The 17,426-nt window shown below is 36.2% G+C and overlaps 1 protein-coding gene across 2 annotated transcripts in view; it reads right to left on the bottom strand.

Annotated features, from left to right (window-relative positions):
- Positions 1 to 825: 825 nt before the first annotated feature.
- Positions 826 to 17,426, bottom strand: part of RAD21 (RAD21 cohesin complex component) — a 28,858-nt gene continuing 12,257 nt past the window's right edge. For both annotated transcript variants that reach the window (XM_028122518.2, XM_028122519.2), the window contains exons 3-14: positions 17,153 to 17,282; positions 15,033 to 15,132; positions 13,225 to 13,331; positions 12,111 to 12,317; positions 11,526 to 11,651; positions 11,073 to 11,195; positions 9,148 to 9,371; positions 7,655 to 7,814; positions 7,083 to 7,231; positions 5,045 to 5,194; positions 3,296 to 3,379; positions 826 to 2,528 (exon numbers count right to left, since the gene is read on the bottom strand). In XM_028122518.2, coding sequence (XP_027978319.1) covers positions 2,337 to 2,528; positions 3,296 to 3,379; positions 5,045 to 5,194; positions 7,083 to 7,231; positions 7,655 to 7,814; positions 9,148 to 9,371; positions 11,073 to 11,195; positions 11,526 to 11,651; positions 12,111 to 12,317; positions 13,225 to 13,331; positions 15,033 to 15,132; positions 17,153 to 17,282 — 1,752 coding nt within the window. In that variant the 3' untranslated portion in view covers positions 826 to 2,336. The remainder of the gene's footprint in view (positions 2,529 to 3,295; positions 3,380 to 5,044; positions 5,195 to 7,082; positions 7,232 to 7,654; positions 7,815 to 9,147; positions 9,372 to 11,072; positions 11,196 to 11,525; positions 11,652 to 12,110; positions 12,318 to 13,224; positions 13,332 to 15,032; positions 15,133 to 17,152; positions 17,283 to 17,426) is intronic.

Raw genomic sequence — 17,426 nt, 5'->3', positions numbered from 1 at the left:
ATTATAATTTCTCCTTAAGTCTGTTTTACCATAGGTGGGTGTGCCTCAAAGAATCTTTGGGTTTGAGTATAATTGGTGCTTAGTAAACACTGGTTTTCCTATCACAAACAGCATTAAGCTATTGATGGTTGAAGCCTTGCTCTATCATTTTTTAAAGATTTTATTTATTTACCAGAGAGAGAGAGCACAAGCAGGGGTGAGCGGCAGGCAGAGGGAAAAGCATGCTCCCCACTGAGCAAGAAGCCCGATGCAGGACTTGATTCCAGGACAACTGGGATCATGACCTGAGCCGAAGGCAGATGCTTAACCTACTGAGCACCCCAGGCATCCCGTAAGCCTTGCTGTATCTTAAGTATAAGGTCGTAAGTGTCTTAAAGCTCACGGTTGGGAGCAGGGTAAGTATCGAATGCATAGGAAGGTACATTCCAAGTTACTGCCCTGGCTTGCATCAGGCTTCTCAGATGGACCCAGGAATTCTCCAGTACATGCTCACTAGCATACACTGACAGGCATGTCACAATTCGTAGGTACTTAGCGGTTACAGGGATAGATCTGTGCCCCCCAGATTCCTCAGGACAAACCATTTGTTACTTCCATTTTAATCTTAGATCTGTAACGTCGATAATGTGTATTAGAACATACTATCAAAGTTTCAGATCACATGGCTCTTCTTTCAAAGATACTTTTTTTTTTAAACAATTCACCTACTATTTGTATGGACAATTATTCTAGATAAGGCAAACAACACATGAGGCCGATTTAACATTTTCCTGGAGGAACATCATCAAACAACTAATCAATACTCCAAGATTTACAGCTTATACCACAACTTTTATTAGAAAAGTTATACATAACATAGCATCAACTATTTTCAAGAACAATATTAAACCCGATAAGCAACAAAACCAGACTAACAAAATGTGTTAACAAGAAACTAATGACCTTTCTATAATCAAACATTCAATTATCTACAAATGACTTTTTACAAAGGGAGAAAAATCCATGGTTTACAGGCACATATTGAAAATAAAGCTGCAACAGCAATTTTTATACACTTACCATTCTCAAGAAACTGAATCATCAAAACAGTAATTACGAGTTCACTAATTTAAAACATTTCACATAATTTAAAATTACTGGGTATACACTGAAGTCTGAGTTTCAAAAGTGATTTTTTTTTTCCACAAAAGTGCCAACACTTAAGCTAGAACTTTCAGTGTGAGTAATTTTGCCCTAAAAAGTTAAGACATGTTCTGATAATCATAACAGTCACATAATTTCTGGTGCTATCTGGTCTGTTAATAAAGCCTTTATTTGGATGCTTTTCTTAAATTATAGGAAACCAGATATAGGATTTCTGTTGCAAAGCCATTAAAATAAAGTTCCAAACACAGGAGTGTGCAGCATTGGGAAAAGATCAGTACTAACACTTATAATAAATACCAGAGAAGCCATTAGTTATTAACAGCACTGTCTGCTTAAGGGTTAAGTCAACCAGGTGTGTAATTTCCCATCAGTCTGTCCTTTTAGTTGGCATAGCAATTTCTATTTTCATGATCTGAATACTCAAATATATCCAAACATCTTTTTAAAACTTTGATTTAGAGCTTCTGGAAAGTTATAAACGTTTTTATATTCTACTCTAAAAAGTCTACTTCTGCTCATTTTAGAGCCTCACTAAAACAACAGATTTTAGGATAGTCAGGTTCATTAAAAAGTTTCAAATGGAATGACTTACAAAAGAACACTTTATACCAAGCCCTATCATTTTGTAGCCGAAGGGGTTGAGTTACAGCACAGTTTCACACACCCTCTTGGTCATTACAGAATTACACTTTAAAATAGTATCTCAAGAGGACATCTGTTTTAGGCCCCATCCCCAAACAAGACTGCCAGTGTTACTAGTGGGAAAAGACAACTTCTTTCTCTCAAAGAAAGACTCACAGCATCGTTCCTAACTAAATTGTCAGGCACTTTTTTTCCCGACAGGTTTTCCTTTCCAATGTGGTGATGGAGAGCTGAGATAAAAATCCTGACTTTCAACTGCTACTCAATAGTATTACATGCGCCAATATTGCACACATCTGTTCTGAACTGTTAAAATGATCTTCGGGGTCCTTGGGTGTGCTTGTTTTCTCCATCAGAACACAAACACATCCATCGAAGCAGTTTCCCTTAAAGATGAAATTGATAAAATACCGGGGGAAAAAGAAGAAAAAGGCAGACTTTGTACAGACAAAAATCTAAATTTTCTCAAAGGGTTTTGTGTGCCCTACACATGGGGGCAATTTGTATACACTAGTGAAATGAACACTAGCTATAATGCTTCTAGCTGCTCAAATAATGTGGAACCTTGGTCCAGGTGTTGCAATGATGTCACTGTATGGTTCTTCCTGCGTCAGCTCAATAGCTTGTTGCTTTTTAAGAACCAAGAAGCTGTAGAACTTTGCTGCAGCTTGCTTTCTGTTTGTGTTTCGACATAACTCAAGCAAACTGATGGATTCAGCTCCAGTTTTAGCAAGAGCTCGCTGAAATAAAACCAAAGGAAGAATTAAATCAAAGTAATCTCACAGTAAAGTGGTAATTTAAAAAGGGTGCCAATTTTGGGTACCAGAAAAAGTATATTGTATATTCTGCTGGGAGTGGACTTTTTTGAAGAGTCTAAGTGAAGATGTAATGGGGCAAAGTATATTATGGCATATCTAAAATCAAAGGTCCTTCCAACAAATGTGATCCAATAGTAAAACTGAACATATACAGTCCCTAAAATTTCAACTTATTTTTAAAATCCAGCTATCCCTTGACTCTATTTTGGGAAACCTTGAGCAACTTGCCTGGTATTTCACAGATGCTCAAAATATCTCATCTGTATGACTCAACAAATTTAACTGTTCAACACATTAAATATGTTCAACGAAAACCAAGAAGATGTAGACACAGAAAGGTGTACTATAAACCACCACCCTAGCTTCCCTCTTCAGCTTAACTATAGGAAATTGTTCACCTGGATTCTCTCCAGGCTTACTCTGGGCCTAACAATTTATGTATTAAAATATATAGTGCTAGTGGGGCTCCTGGGTAGCTCAGTCGTTACGTGTCTGCCTTCGGCTCAGGTTATGGTCCCAGGGTCCTGGGATCGAGTCCCACATCGGGCTCCCTGCTCCTTGGGAGCCTGCTTCTCCCTCTGCCTCTCATGAATACATATTAAAAAAGAACGCTCCGAGCCTGTTGCTATTTTTTTAAGGGAGCAATGCCAAGTCTTTGCTCAAGTCTCCGTCAGGACTGGTGTACCTACCTGAAGCCCATGAAGCATCTGCTGAGTCCTTTTGTTCCATCTTCTTTCTTCCTGATCCTGATCACCTCCAGAAGCATCTTCGTCCTGAAAATGGCCCCAACACAGAAAAAAGCTGACAAAAGTGGTCTACTGCAAAATGAACTATTTCCTTATGTCCGGAAATTTTTAAATTGTGTATTCTGAGTAACAGAAAATCATAAATCTCTTAGCACTTAGTATGAATCTTGAAGCTTGCCTTTCTTAAATTACAGAAGAAAGTCTTCCGTATCTGCAAAGTAAACATTTGGCCGAATATATGATTCTATACTGGTCTATTAAGGATGTGGTCTACATCACGTGGCCCCTGGACTACTGGTTGGTGAGCTATTGGTTACTGATGGGCCCCTGTTAAGGCAATTGTGTTGGGATATAAATCAACTATGCCACTAAGCACACTGCTTATTTCAACTGAATCTATTTTTTCAGTAGCATGATTTTCTAGATCATTTATATTCTGGCAGATCCCAATCTCATTGTGGACCAGTACCAAAGAGCACAGATTAGCAGATGAGTAAGTAGTACTGGTCTATACAGTGTTTTAAGAGAAATGGGGTGCGTGGGTGGCACAGTAAATTAAGCATGCCTGCCTCTCGCTCAGGTCATGTGGGATCAAGTCCCACTTGGACTCCCTCCCTCTGCTGCTTCCCCCACCTCTCTGTCAAGTAAATAAAAAAGTTTTTTTTTTTTTTTTTAAAGAAATGGGCTATAATCCATAATACTTGATTTTACTTAAGCTGCCCAGCTCCCAGTTCCCTACAGGACTTGCCTTCTAAATGACTTTCTAAACTCTTGAGGTTGGCATAGAGCAACAGCTGAGATGCTTCCATGCTATGCTGGAACTACATACCGTATTTCAAAGAACCAGGAGTTATAAGGGCTTCATACATAATAGAAAGCACAACAATTTTAAATAATGATTCAACACTAAGTCTGAGATAACGGCATACCTTAAACTAGAGTAGCTCTAGGGCTAAATTTTGACTTTAAAAAAACCATAGTACTCCAGCACTAAATGGCTGTAAAATCTATGGTTGACATTTTCATTAGTATCCATTTGTAATTTATTATATGTACCCAGCCTCTAACCTTTAGTCTTAAAAGAATTTTAAGAAGCTTCAATGCTTCCTAGAAGATATTTTAAGGTTTTTATTTTACATTTAAACAAAGATCCAGAAAAGGGGGGGAGACCTTGAACAGCCAAATAAGGGCCCTGAAAAGGAAATCCATTGCTAAAGTGCCTTTACTTTCCAAAAAATAAAAGCCATTCAAACCTTTACTCAATCTATCTTAGCCAAGTCACATCTCACCCCAGTCTAATGAAAACAAACCACCTACCAATGGAAAACGGTTATATCAGATTTCCAGGCCACAGAGATGTCATACCAGAGGCAGATGCTAAAAGCAGTAAAAATTGGCCACAAGATGATAAAACTAGCTACAATCAATTTAGAAGTCAACCAAGAAATCAGTGAAAAGGCAGCCAGTCTTATTTCCTTCAAAAGCCCACAAGGGAGCCAATGAGTTAAAGCACAGCATAAAATTTGATGTTAATGGTCTAAATTAAGAATTTGGTTAAATTTTGTCTGAACATTTTTCATCACTGTTATGCTCAACATCAATTACCTTGGCTCCACTAAGAGAGCAGATTGAAGATCTGTACTAAATCTGGGATGGGACTTATTCATGAAGTCTCTGCCAGTGTTTCCTTACCTCCTCCTCTTCATCATCTTCTTTCTCCTTCTCTTTCTCCTTCTCTTTCTCTGGTAGAAGTTCTAACTCCGGAATTAACTGACAGATATTTGGAGGCTCCTCAGGGGGTAGCTCTACAGGGGGTATTTCCACCTGCTCTACCTGCTGGGGCTTAAAGCAAGAGGAAGAAATACTGGGGTTATACTGCCATTCCTCATAATCAAAAGTTGATTATATCTTGTTCTTCTTACAAAGTTTTAACAGAAGAAATTAACAAAAGTGTTTTGCCCTTACACTTTTTAGGAACCAAATAGTTATAAAGTCTATGTGAGAAATTTGTAAATCACAAGAAAAACTATGAACAGAAAAAAAAACCCAAAACTTTCTGTAGTAGCATTTTAGGAAAAACCACACAAAACAGAACTGCCCACTAACACCATGCAAAAAGGCTTCAACATTAAATACCCTGTACTGTCAACTGTTACTGCATGAAATTGTCTTACGGATATTACAACTAAGCCTGGGCTCTAAATAAGAGCCTAGGAGCTCTTATGGCAGCAAATAATAGGAATGAGACCATTTTTCTGAGTCTATCTCTTGAATTTTTCCTCTCAGGCTTAATATAAACAGCTGAGAATGTTAAAAAACAAGTTCTTCCAGGACCGTAGTACTAGAGTAACCCACTTGTTACCTGTCCCACCCCCATTCCTGAGCTCATACAGAAAGATACTATTTTGGACACCACCACCACCGGAGGGCACAGAAAAATAGTTAAGATTGCAGAGGAATCTTCTGCCAGTACCTCTTGATGGAGGCTGAACCAAAGTCCAAGATTAATTTATTCTAGAAATTTAAGACTGGGAAGCCTTACACTAGACCTTACTTCCTTTACAGTTTAGTTTTCCTACCCTAAATGAACTTAATGGTAGAAAGTCTGCATGAAGTGGCCAGATTTTTTTTTTTTAAGCAATTTGACAAGTATATTCTGATTATTTAGTAAGGTAGCCTACAACTGTCTCATGTTGCAGGAACCTGCAACAGAATAGAGAGCTGAGAAGTCAACCCACGCAATGGGGAAATCTTATTTCAATAATGGTTCTGGGAAAACTGGACCACTATCTTACACCATACATGAACATCAACCCAAAATGGATTAAAGATTTGAATGTATGACCTGAAACCATAAACTACTAGGAGAAAACACAGGACAGGTAAGCTCCTTAAAATAGATATTGGCAATGATTTTTAGATTTGACAGCAAAGGCAGTAAAAGCAAAAAATAAGCAAGTGGGAACCACATGGATAGACTTGGAAGGCATTATACTAAGTGAAATAAGAGGAAGACAAATATATATGATTATCACTTGTATGTAGAATCTAAAAAACAACTCATAAAAGCAGAGTGCAACGGTACTACTAGGGGTTAGAAAGATACTTCCATTTATAAGTTCTGGGGATCTAATACACAGTATGGTGATTATAGTTAATACTGTATTATATACTTGAAAGTTGCTAAGAGTAGATCGTAAAAGTTCTCAGGACAAGAAAAAAAATGTAATTATGTAGGTGACAGATGTTATACACACACACACGTTGTCAAATGATTCCACAATACCGTAAACTAGTATGATGTTGCATGTTAATTATAGCTCATTAAAACTGGAGAAAAAATGTCCTATCTTGCCGACAAAGAAAACCGAAATTTAAAAAAAAGGAATGAGGTGTTAATTGACAGTCTGTGTGCACTTTGCTCATGACATACTTGAAGAATTTATCAGGTTCCTTATATTGTTTTTCATCTTTAACCTAGAATTGTCAGAGTCACCCTGAACTAAACTGGAACCAAGTTTAGAGTCAAAGATTCGGCCACTCTGAAACAAGACTACCTTAAGAAGAGTCAGGAAGGCTGAAACTCCTGGAATATCTTCTCTCACTTAGGGCACACCTGCATTCACATCCTTAGCTGCCAATTCTTTCTCTTTGGACTTATTCCTTGTCATTTTTTTCCTCAACCAAAATATTTCAAAAGGGCTCCTTGAGGACCGATGTGCTTACTTACAGGGATCACAGGCTCTGGGTCAATTTGTCCTGCTTTTCGCTTGACTCCCTGAGGAGGTGGTGGAGGCATGGCTGACTCATCCAAGTTTGTTCTGCTGGTCTCCATCACTGACTCTTGGAGGCGGCTTGGCTCTTCCAAAATGGGCTCATCTGCAATTGGTCATATGAAGAGGAGATGTGAATTATACAGTCTTTAACAGTATTTCAGAATTTACTTTAATACTAATGCGTTAAGACAAAAGTACTTTAACGAAGAAGGCCAAATAAAAATTTTACTTCTGCAAAGATTACTCAGTTTGTAACAATACACGTAAAGATGGAAAAGGGCAAAATTCCACCACCTGTAATCTAATGCAGGATTATCCTCTCAGCAGAAGATTACTCAGCCAGTCCTAAACTTTAAACCATTCCAAAAACAGAAAATTTCTTATTTAACAAAGCATCAAATATATTTCCCTATCCAAAAATTTGAGTATACTCCTTTGTTCCTGATTTCTCTTACTCACAATATACAGGTAAATCTTAAGCCAAATGTGCATGTAAACTTCAAGGAACTATTACAACAGAACACACCGATAACATCACGCTGCTGGTGCTGCTGCTGCTGATCCTCTCTGGGAACCTCCGGATTTTCAAATTCTTTGAGGAATTCATCCAAATTGTCAGCCTCTCCTCCTTTCCTCCTTTTTCGAAGATCTTCTGGTACTAGCGGTGTAAGACAGCGGGTAAAGAGCTATAAAAAAAAAAAAATCTCAATTATAAATCACATTAAAAATTTACCACTGACATTTCAATTTTCCATTAAGTACGTTTTCATACAGTTGTAATCAGTGTATATATAATTCAGTGTGATTTCTACTTAATGTTAGATCCACACTTCATTACATCTTAATATAATTTTTAAATACAGGATGTTTGATTTTAAGTGCAGCAATTTTAAAAAAGTCAAATGAAATTATCCAGGCTTGTAACTTGGAGATAGCACTAAAATTTAAAATTTTCCCGCAGTTTATTTTCATATTTACACACTTCAAACTCCATCTAATGGAATCATACCAGGTAGTTTTACATGTTTTCACTTAATAAGATGGAAATCTTATTATCACTTTTAATAATTTTAATGACTACGTAATATTCCACTGAGTGGAGATACATGTATATATGTGTGTATACACTTGAACCCTTTTTCAATATTTTTAGTTTAATTGCAAACAATGTAATGAACATCTTCACAGACCTGGCTTTTTCCATATTTTGAATTACTTCCTTAGGAAAATTTCTAATAATGAGACCAGTGAGTCAAATATTTTAAGGACTTTCTTCCAAATGATTACATGATTGTTCTTCCGATAAACAGTAAAATCTATAGTAGATTCTATGCATATTTCAACTTTAGAATAACAGTCTCATAGTACTGCTTTACTCCGAGTTCTTCACTTCAGAACCTTGTTTTGGAATAGTGTGGAACGTAAAATGAGCAGAAAAGGGCTTATGGGTGAAAATAATTCTCATAAAGCCAGAGAATTCTCTACTGTGGAAAAAGGAGAACCACTCCATGGTTTAGCTACAAAGCAAGATCTAAAGACTGCAAACTTGAAGCACAGTGTACACTAGGCAATAGAACAGTAATTATAGAGAGGATGAAAAGGGAGAACTAGTATTAAAAACCTTAATGGCTTTTTAGTATAGAAAAAATTCCTTCTACATCTTTTTTATCAGAGACAGAGCGCACAAGTGGGGGGGGGGAGTGGCAGGCAGAGGGAGAAGCAGACTCCCCACTGAGTAGGGAGCCCAATGTGGGACTCGATCCCAGGACCCTGGAATCATGACCTGAGCCAAAGGCAGATGCTTAACCGACTGAGCCACCCAGGCATCCCTCCTTCTACATCTTTGAGAAATATAGGTTATCAGTAGGATCTTTCAGATCAGGTTATATTCACTATATTGTGACTTAAGTAAAAAGTGCCATATAGTTGAAAATATCTGATCAAAAATGTCAAAGGTTTCAAAAATTTTAAAAAATGGCCAAATATATATAGGATAAAAAATTCTGCAAACTATATTACCTTCAGTAGTCTATTATTCCATAAAGGCTGAGCAGGTAAGGAGAAGAGTTTTTCCACTCCCCCTGTCTCTTTCCACATCATCAATTTCTTGGTGGGTGGTGCCAGATCCAAAGTAGTTACAATATCAGAATAATCACTAAGTTGGGCTCTAATTGTCTTACTATCCAGCTCTTTGACACTGTCAACAATCAGCTTCCTCTTCCTCTTGGCTTTTGTTTCTTTGACTGGAATGATAGAAGAAAATAAGGTCATTTTCCGGTGAGGCCATCACGAAACATAGAGCTACCAAACTTGGTCTCATTGTGTCCCTGCTTTTCTATATACCTGGTAGAAAAGCCTCAAGAGGGCAGAGTCCGTTTTAACTGATGTTTCTGCTGTTCCACGGAGAACAGAGGCTGGCATGCAACAGGTGCTCAATAAAAATCTGAATTAATGAATATATACAGACTTTGGGCAAAAATAAGTAATGCAAAAGCCATTATGTTTTGCCCATGTAGGTTTGTACTGTAAATATGAAACCTCTCACCCTTGATTCAGATTAGGCTCAAGTCCTGGATTTTTTGACTATTACACCTGAGTGACCATTAAGAAAAGTTAACTTTATCTTGCTTATCTCTTTATTTCCTCTTTTCAAATATGGCCAACCACTTTTAGGAGTTGTAAAATACTTAAGTTCTCTGTAAATGGCTGCAATTACTATTTTTAGTGGAAAAGTTACAATTCATATACGGCAGTTATACAGATTGATTAATAAAAAAAGTCCACACCCAGTCAGATGGACCTGGAACTCCATCCTAGTTACTTATTGTATATTCATTTCTAACCCTTACTAAAACTGCAAAGTAGGTGGCATTATCTCAATTTCTTAAGACACAAGTAAGTTCAAGATTTCATCCTGTCAGAAATGTTACATGTCCAAAGATTTTTCTGCATAAAATATTCAGGTAAAGATGTTATTCAGTGACAGCCTCTGTCCAACCCCTATCCTCCAGCTACTAAGTTCCCTTCCTTCTCTTTGAAAGTCAAAAGTTCTTAAAACAGCCAGCAAAGCCCGATTATCCTATTTTAAACAGTGCAATGTATCCACCATCCTGCCTCATTTACAGTTCTCTGTTATCTGGCACTAATACAACAGTACATATTTTACTTACCCATGCTCCACAAATTAGTACTTAAGTTCCAGGAGGATAAAGACAGGTTCATTGTTATTATTTTTAGTTTCTAAACAGAGTAAGTGCCTAGCAAACACTCTTTGTAAGTGAGAAGCCCAAGTCACAATTTTTGGTGATCAAATTCTAGGAGAAAACCTAAATAAGTTAGTCTTGTTCTACTTAAAAGTAATACCTCTATCTTGAATTACACTCTAATTTCAAGTGTAACTGAAATATAAGTATACCCATAAACCATCTAGAAATTTTAGTTTCACATCCAAATTACATATCTTAACTTGCTTTTTTTACTGAGAAGCAGCACCCCCAATGTTTTCCTATGTGTAAAAGAAATACAACACTGATTTTACAATCTATCACATTTCCAGTTAAAAAAAAAATATTCTTAGGCTTTCCCAGATTGTAGCCCAACTATTATACAAAATCTAGAACTTTGGAACAGTCAATCTTGTACTTCACTGTAAAATGCTTTGCGATGTTTTCTAATTGCTATACATATGACTTGTTATCATTTTGGAAACCCTAAAAGACTAAGATACAGGTTAGCAAAAAACTCAGTTCTATACTTTTATATTTCAGAGCAACGTCTACAGGCATTCTCTAAGATACTTAGATTATAACTGAAGATTCTAAAATAGAAGACTGACAAAGGAGAAAGAAGCTTAGCTATCTAAAACAAGAGTAACAGAATAGAGAAGAGCCAGAATTAAGACCTTATGTTCTGAATTTTATAAGTCATAAAGTCTGTTTGCTCACCAGTGATATCAATAGGTTCCAAAGCAAAGGCTTCTTCTTCATTTGGAACAAGTGTTGTCTGATCAGTCATAGTTGGCATTGGTTCAACAGGATCCACTGAATCAGGACTATCAGGCCCACCCACTATAAAAACAGAAATTTGGTCATAAAAGGCATGGGTATTTAATACATCTCCTACAAATGGGGAAAAAAAAAATCCCTTTGAGAATTGAAAGAAACCCACTGGTACCAATACCAAACACTTCCAGTTATGAAGGAGGCCCTCCAGAGGGGCGGCTAAAAAAGGGGAGGGGCCGCAGGGTTAATCATTTAAGAGAACCAGAACAATCATAAGCACTGTTTTTAAGGAGATTTGTAATTCATTAAAAGCTGGAACTTAGTTTGTGGTCTTCGACATCAAATACCTTTTTAGCTGCACAGTCACGCCCACGACACCAAGCAGGAAATGCTTACTTGATACGTTCTCATCCTCGTCCATATCATCATGTGCAGGCTGTTCTGGCAACATCACACCTGCCTCTGACAGGGCCGGGGGGTCGTCAAAGATACCACCATCATTATTACTTATAAGTTTGTCATCTGAAATAGGGCACATAATTTAGTTACAACTTGAAAAAAAATGCTAAAAGAATAGCCAGTCACTGGGAAAATAAAATTATATTAAAATGAACCAAATTTAAAAATCTGTATCTGACTTGCACCTGTTTCTCTTCAAGGTAGCATACAAAAGTATAACAGTATAGGAAAAAAATTCCATTTTCCAGTTCACATCTCCATTTAAAACATTTAAGATTATCAAACACAAATAGAGCAGTTTAAGAACTAGTAAAACTTAAAACTCTGAGACAAGCACCTTTAACAAAATCAGGTATTGTTATAACATTTTTAGGCTATAGTTTGCGACCCTGAATGAAATCAACTAGTCACAATCCACACATGTATACCTAAAGAGTTGCTTACAACCCAGAATTAGTGACTGCTTTAAAACACTGCAAATGAACAAAGAAATGTTAGAATAACCACCTTCTTGTCACCTACCTAATATACCACCATCATTTCCTTCTCCAAAATTGTCATCTTTATATTGGTCTTCATATTCTAAATGATTAATTTTCTCATTCAGATTGCTGGTGCTCTGTTCAGGCTCTAACAGGAGGTTAGAAGCGCTAGTGCTCACTAACATGTCATCATCCTCAAAAGCACTTCCTTCTCTCATGATCTCACGATCATCCATTCCAAAGTCACCTGAACAAATTTTAGTTATTAGTTGAAAAAAGTTACAAACATCACTCTTATAAAAGAAAACAGCTAATGATTATAATTGGAATATCACATTTGCTAACTGAAACCTTATTAACCTTTGAGTATTAAAATATCCAGTTTAAACTTTAAACCTATAGCATCTATATTTCATAAACTGATTCTGGGCATGACTAGCACATTCAAACACAGGACCCAAATTTAGGTTATCCTAAATATGTTAAGTAAATTTAAATATGTCTATAGGTTAGGCTGCATAAACATTCAGACTTAAACTTTTGTTACGTGTTTTCATCAAGAAAAGAATCTGGCTACCTGTTTTAAACACTATTCACAAACAGAAGATAGGGCGCCTGGGTGGCTCAGGTGGTTAAGCATCTGCCTTCGGCTCAGGTCATGATCCCAGCGTCCTGGGATCGACCCTGTGTGATCAACAGGGATTCTGCTTCTCCCTCTCCCTCTGCACCGCCCCCAAACCGGCCCCACCTCATGCTAGCTCACTCCCTCACAAATAAATAAAATCTAAAAAAAATAAAAATAAAAAAAAAAATAGGAGGTACATAATTAAACTGTTCCCAAGTGATTAAAAATGGGCATTACTTCAGTGTTGGGACTTTTCACACAGATTCATATACAGGTTCTATCACTGTACGGGAAGCAGGAATAGGCAAAGAATGAACTCAAGTTTGATGCATAAATGAAAATGATTGATGCTTAATATACTGGTAGGAACGAAAATTCTTTTCTTGATGAAAAAGCATGAGATGAAATTTTGTCGTTCTGTCATCATGAATGTAACATATGTCTGGGTTTTCTTTTTCAACTTGCTAGTTGTGCCGCAACATAATTCTAACATTATTAGCTAGTGTCTAGTCATTTGTTTCTCTATTACCAAAATCATTTTCTTGTAGAATACTGATGTTCCCAACTTCTTCTCTCATGGTTATTTCTTCCACTCTACTCTGGTTCAGGCTGAACTGCTGGGCCACATCGATATCACTAAAAGAATTTCAAATACATTTTAGTTTCAAGTCTCATTGCAATGTATAAGGAAAAAAATATCCTAATTCTCTCTACAAGGAAAAAATATACATACGAAAGTCACCATGCTTTATAAGCCTTAATATTTGACACTAAACACAACTTAAGAATCTGAACGATTTGGAATTTAATTTGTATTTAGATTTAAAAACCATCAATGACCAGCAAGCAAAACAGAATATGCTGGAATCACTACCTAGGTAATATACAGAGGAAAAACTTGAAAATGAACGGTCTAGGTAGGTATGGGTTTTCATAAGGGTCATGGTATGAACTCTGAAGTTACCCAGCTTTTCTGAGACTATTTCTTCCTCTAACAAATTAATCTCTCATATTGTTTAAAAATATTAAATAAAAGACATGTAATATTAAGCAACAATGTAGAATTATCACTGGTCAAATTCAGAATGTGAATACTTCAAAACAAATGACCAGGTTTATTCAGGAAACAAATGGCAAGTAAAAGCATGAAAGGCTTCTGAGACATTATCAACCAAATGCAGTCTGGAGAATTTGTAGAGACCCTAACTTAAACAAACTGAAGAGAAAAAGGCCTATGTGTCAACTGGGGATATTTGAATGCTGACTGAAATTAAATTAATTGCATTAAGAAATTACTGTAACTTATTTTAAAGGTGGGATGTTATTAAGGATAGATTCAGAAAATTCCTTACCTCAAAAGAGATACTGAGCATTTACAGAGGAAGTAAGAGATCTGTTCTGAAAATAATCCAGTGGGGGTTGGAAGGTGAGTTGGGGAAATACATATGAAATAAAACTGGCAAAGTATTCATAACTGAAGAAACCAGTTGATCAGTACATGGGGTTCCTAATACTAATCCTTCTACTTTCTAGTGGTTAAATTTCCATGATGAAAACTTTTTAAAAATACATTAGGAGAGGAAAAAATAAAGGAAAGCAGCTAGATAGCATCTACATTAACACACACATATCAAAATAAATCATACATAGGAGTCATAGATCATTTTAAGAAGCAGAGAAATTTGTCTCAAAAAATGGGGCTTGGTGTAGAGGGTTTCTTGGTTGTCAGTTGTGCTACCAAATCACCCAGGAAGTTACAGGCATTCTCTGTCATGGTAAAGACAGCTGAATTTTGAAGACTTGAGAAAAGGGAAGCATACTATAGTATTCTGCTATAGCCATCTCTATACAACTTCCCCCTCTTATTAAATGTGTATTATGACAATGACCTTTTCTTGCTCTTTAAAGAGTTATCTCATATGTTTATTAAAACACAAAAAAAACAAAAACAGAAATTGTGGCTTAGTCTGGAAAGATGATAACCAGCAGATGACGTTAATACATACCTCCAAAGAAAAATCATGAAGCAATAGTTCATGTTCACTGATACCAGTACGTAAAGCATACACCTGGAAAACCGTTTCGTTTACCTAAGCTTTGGCCTAAGCACATCAGAATTCTCCTATCTTAGCTTTGTTAAAGTTGATATCTATACAACTTTCTTATAGAAGAAACAATTCTCGGTTATATGTTTCATATTTATAAACTATCCTAATTGAAAGCATATGCATTTTAACCTCACATTAACTTGATGACAAAGTATTCCAAGGAGAACTATATGTTTGGTGCCGGTAACGTTATTTGTAGACCAAGTCAACAATTAAAAGAGGGACATACTCTAAGTCAGGCAGTGGCTGATCAAAGTCATGAAATTCTTCAGGTAAGGTAATAGCATTGTAAGCAGCTTCTCGATTTTCCTCAGGCAGGTCAACAACACCTGGAAAAGAAATTGTAAGCTTGAAAGCCTAACGGTTATACCACAGATTATCTAAAGATCAAAGGAAGGTAAAGTCAGTATAATTTCTCAAGGTTATAGTCTAGAAAGATTGATAATGTATGCAAAGTACCACGGAAGTACAAGTACTTTTGTTTTTTTCCTATAATCATAAGCCAAACTACTTGCTTTCCAAAAACAAAGTCAAAGCACTACCTATGCATTAAGATGATATCTTTAAAAGGACATAACAAATAAATATTAGTAAGAGTTTTCTCAATAAACATGAAATTTGTAAGAGAAACAACAGCAAAGGAGCACCCTAAATGTTAAAAGAGGAGTTGGTTATTTTAGAGTAAGTGGGATTACACTGTTTTAATTATTTCTCTATATTCTTCAAGTGGTCTATACTAAAAAAGCATTGCTTTAAAAGACAAAAATAAACAAAAAGCATGGCTATTTAAGCAAAATGAAATTAGTATCCACATGTTAGAAATCATTCAAGTATCACAGCCTCTGCCTAAACATCTTTGGTTTTTAAGTTTTTATTTAAATTCCAGTTAGTTAATAGTAATATTAGTTTTAGGAGTAGAATTTAGTGATTCATCACTTACATATAACACTTAATCTAACAAGTGCCTACTTTAATACCCATCACCCATTTAGCCTACCGCCCCCCACCCCCACCTCCCATCCAGCAAACCTCAGTTTGTTCTCTATAGTTAAGAGTCTCTTATGGTTTGCCTCCCTCTTTTTTTTTTCCCTTTCCCCTCTGTTCATCTGTTTCGTTTCTAAGATTCCATGTATGAGTCACATCATGTGGTATTTGCCTTTCTCTGACTTATTTCACTTAGCACAGGCTAGCTAACACTCTAGCTCCATCCATGTCACTGCAAATGGCAAGATTTCATTTTTTGATGGCTGAATAATACTTCATTGTGTGTATACACACACATACACACACACCCCCCCCATCTTCTTTATCCATTCATCAATGTACATTTGGGCTCTTTCCATAATTTGGCTATTATAGATAATGCTGCTATAAACACTGGGGTGCATGTACCCCGTTGAATTAATGTTTTTGTATCCTTTGGGTAAATTCCTTGTAGTGCAATTGCTGGATCATAACGCAGTTATATTTTTAATTTTTTGAGGAACCTCCATATTGTTCTCCAGAGTTGCTGCAACCAGTTTGCATTCCCACCAACAGTATAAGAGGGTTCCCCTTTCTCCACATCCTCGCCAACATCTGCTGTTTCCTGTGTTGTTAATTTTAGCCATTCTGACAGGTGTGAAGTGATATCTCATTGTAGTTTTGATTTGTTTCCCTGTTGAGTGATACTGACCACCTTTTCATGTGTCTGTTAGCCATCTGTATAAACAAGCTTTAAATAAAATCTTAGATCTCAAAAATTTCACTGTTCATATATTAAAGTACTAAAATATAACTTCAGCAGAAACTACTGTATAAGGCATCTATACACTGATTATTTTAATTACAATAAAGTACCATCAGTGCTCTAAAAAATTATGAAGTGATACATGAACTCAGATAAATACTGTAGTTATTATCTACGGAAATTTGGTTCCTAGAGCCCAGCTTTAGAATCAATCATTACCTAAAACAACAAAAAACTATAGAGAACATTTAATAGGAGTCTCAAGTTAAAAGTGAATTTTAAGAATATGCTAAATTATTCAGAAAAATTAAATTCCTAAGATTTCCTTTTCTAAGCTACACATTTTAAAAAAATCATGTAACAGTTTTCAACATTTCAACTCTCAGTTCTACAAAAGCTGATGAAAAGGGGTTAAAAAAAAAAGGAGTGACTGTCATAATTCCAAATGTGTAACAGACGTGGGTTTCTCCCCTTGAACCATGCCTCTCCAAACCTTGCCCTATTTTTGAAGGGTTCCTTGTACTACAATTAAAATGAACGGATCTAGAATATATGTTTTGCAGTTTTTCACACTACATAAAACTCCAAGGTTTAAAAGAAAAAAAGAAAGTCAACAATACCTGGCCGAAAAGCCATCTTTATCTTAATGAATGCTTCATTACAGTCTGCAAGCAGGTATTTGGCTTTTCTATGATAGATTCGAACTACTCCCAGTAAGAGATGTCCTGATGTTCGGAGTGCCATCTTCACCTAAGAGTAAAACATTAATATTAACTTTAATTTATAAAGTTAATTTTTTGGTTTTAGAGGTAATCATACTTCAAAAGCTTGTATTCTGTGCAATTATAGGCAGCTTTTTATCTCTATATACTCGATCATTTATCTGAAGTTTCC

This window comes from Eumetopias jubatus, unplaced genomic scaffold (assembly GCF_037043125.1).
Source record: "Eumetopias jubatus isolate StellerSeaLion01/CBP00866 unplaced genomic scaffold, mEumJub1_p1.0 scaffold_4, whole genome shotgun sequence".
NCBI lineage: Eukaryota > Metazoa > Chordata > Mammalia > Carnivora > Otariidae > Eumetopias > Eumetopias jubatus.
This window is presented reverse-complemented; position numbering and strand designations above follow the sequence as displayed.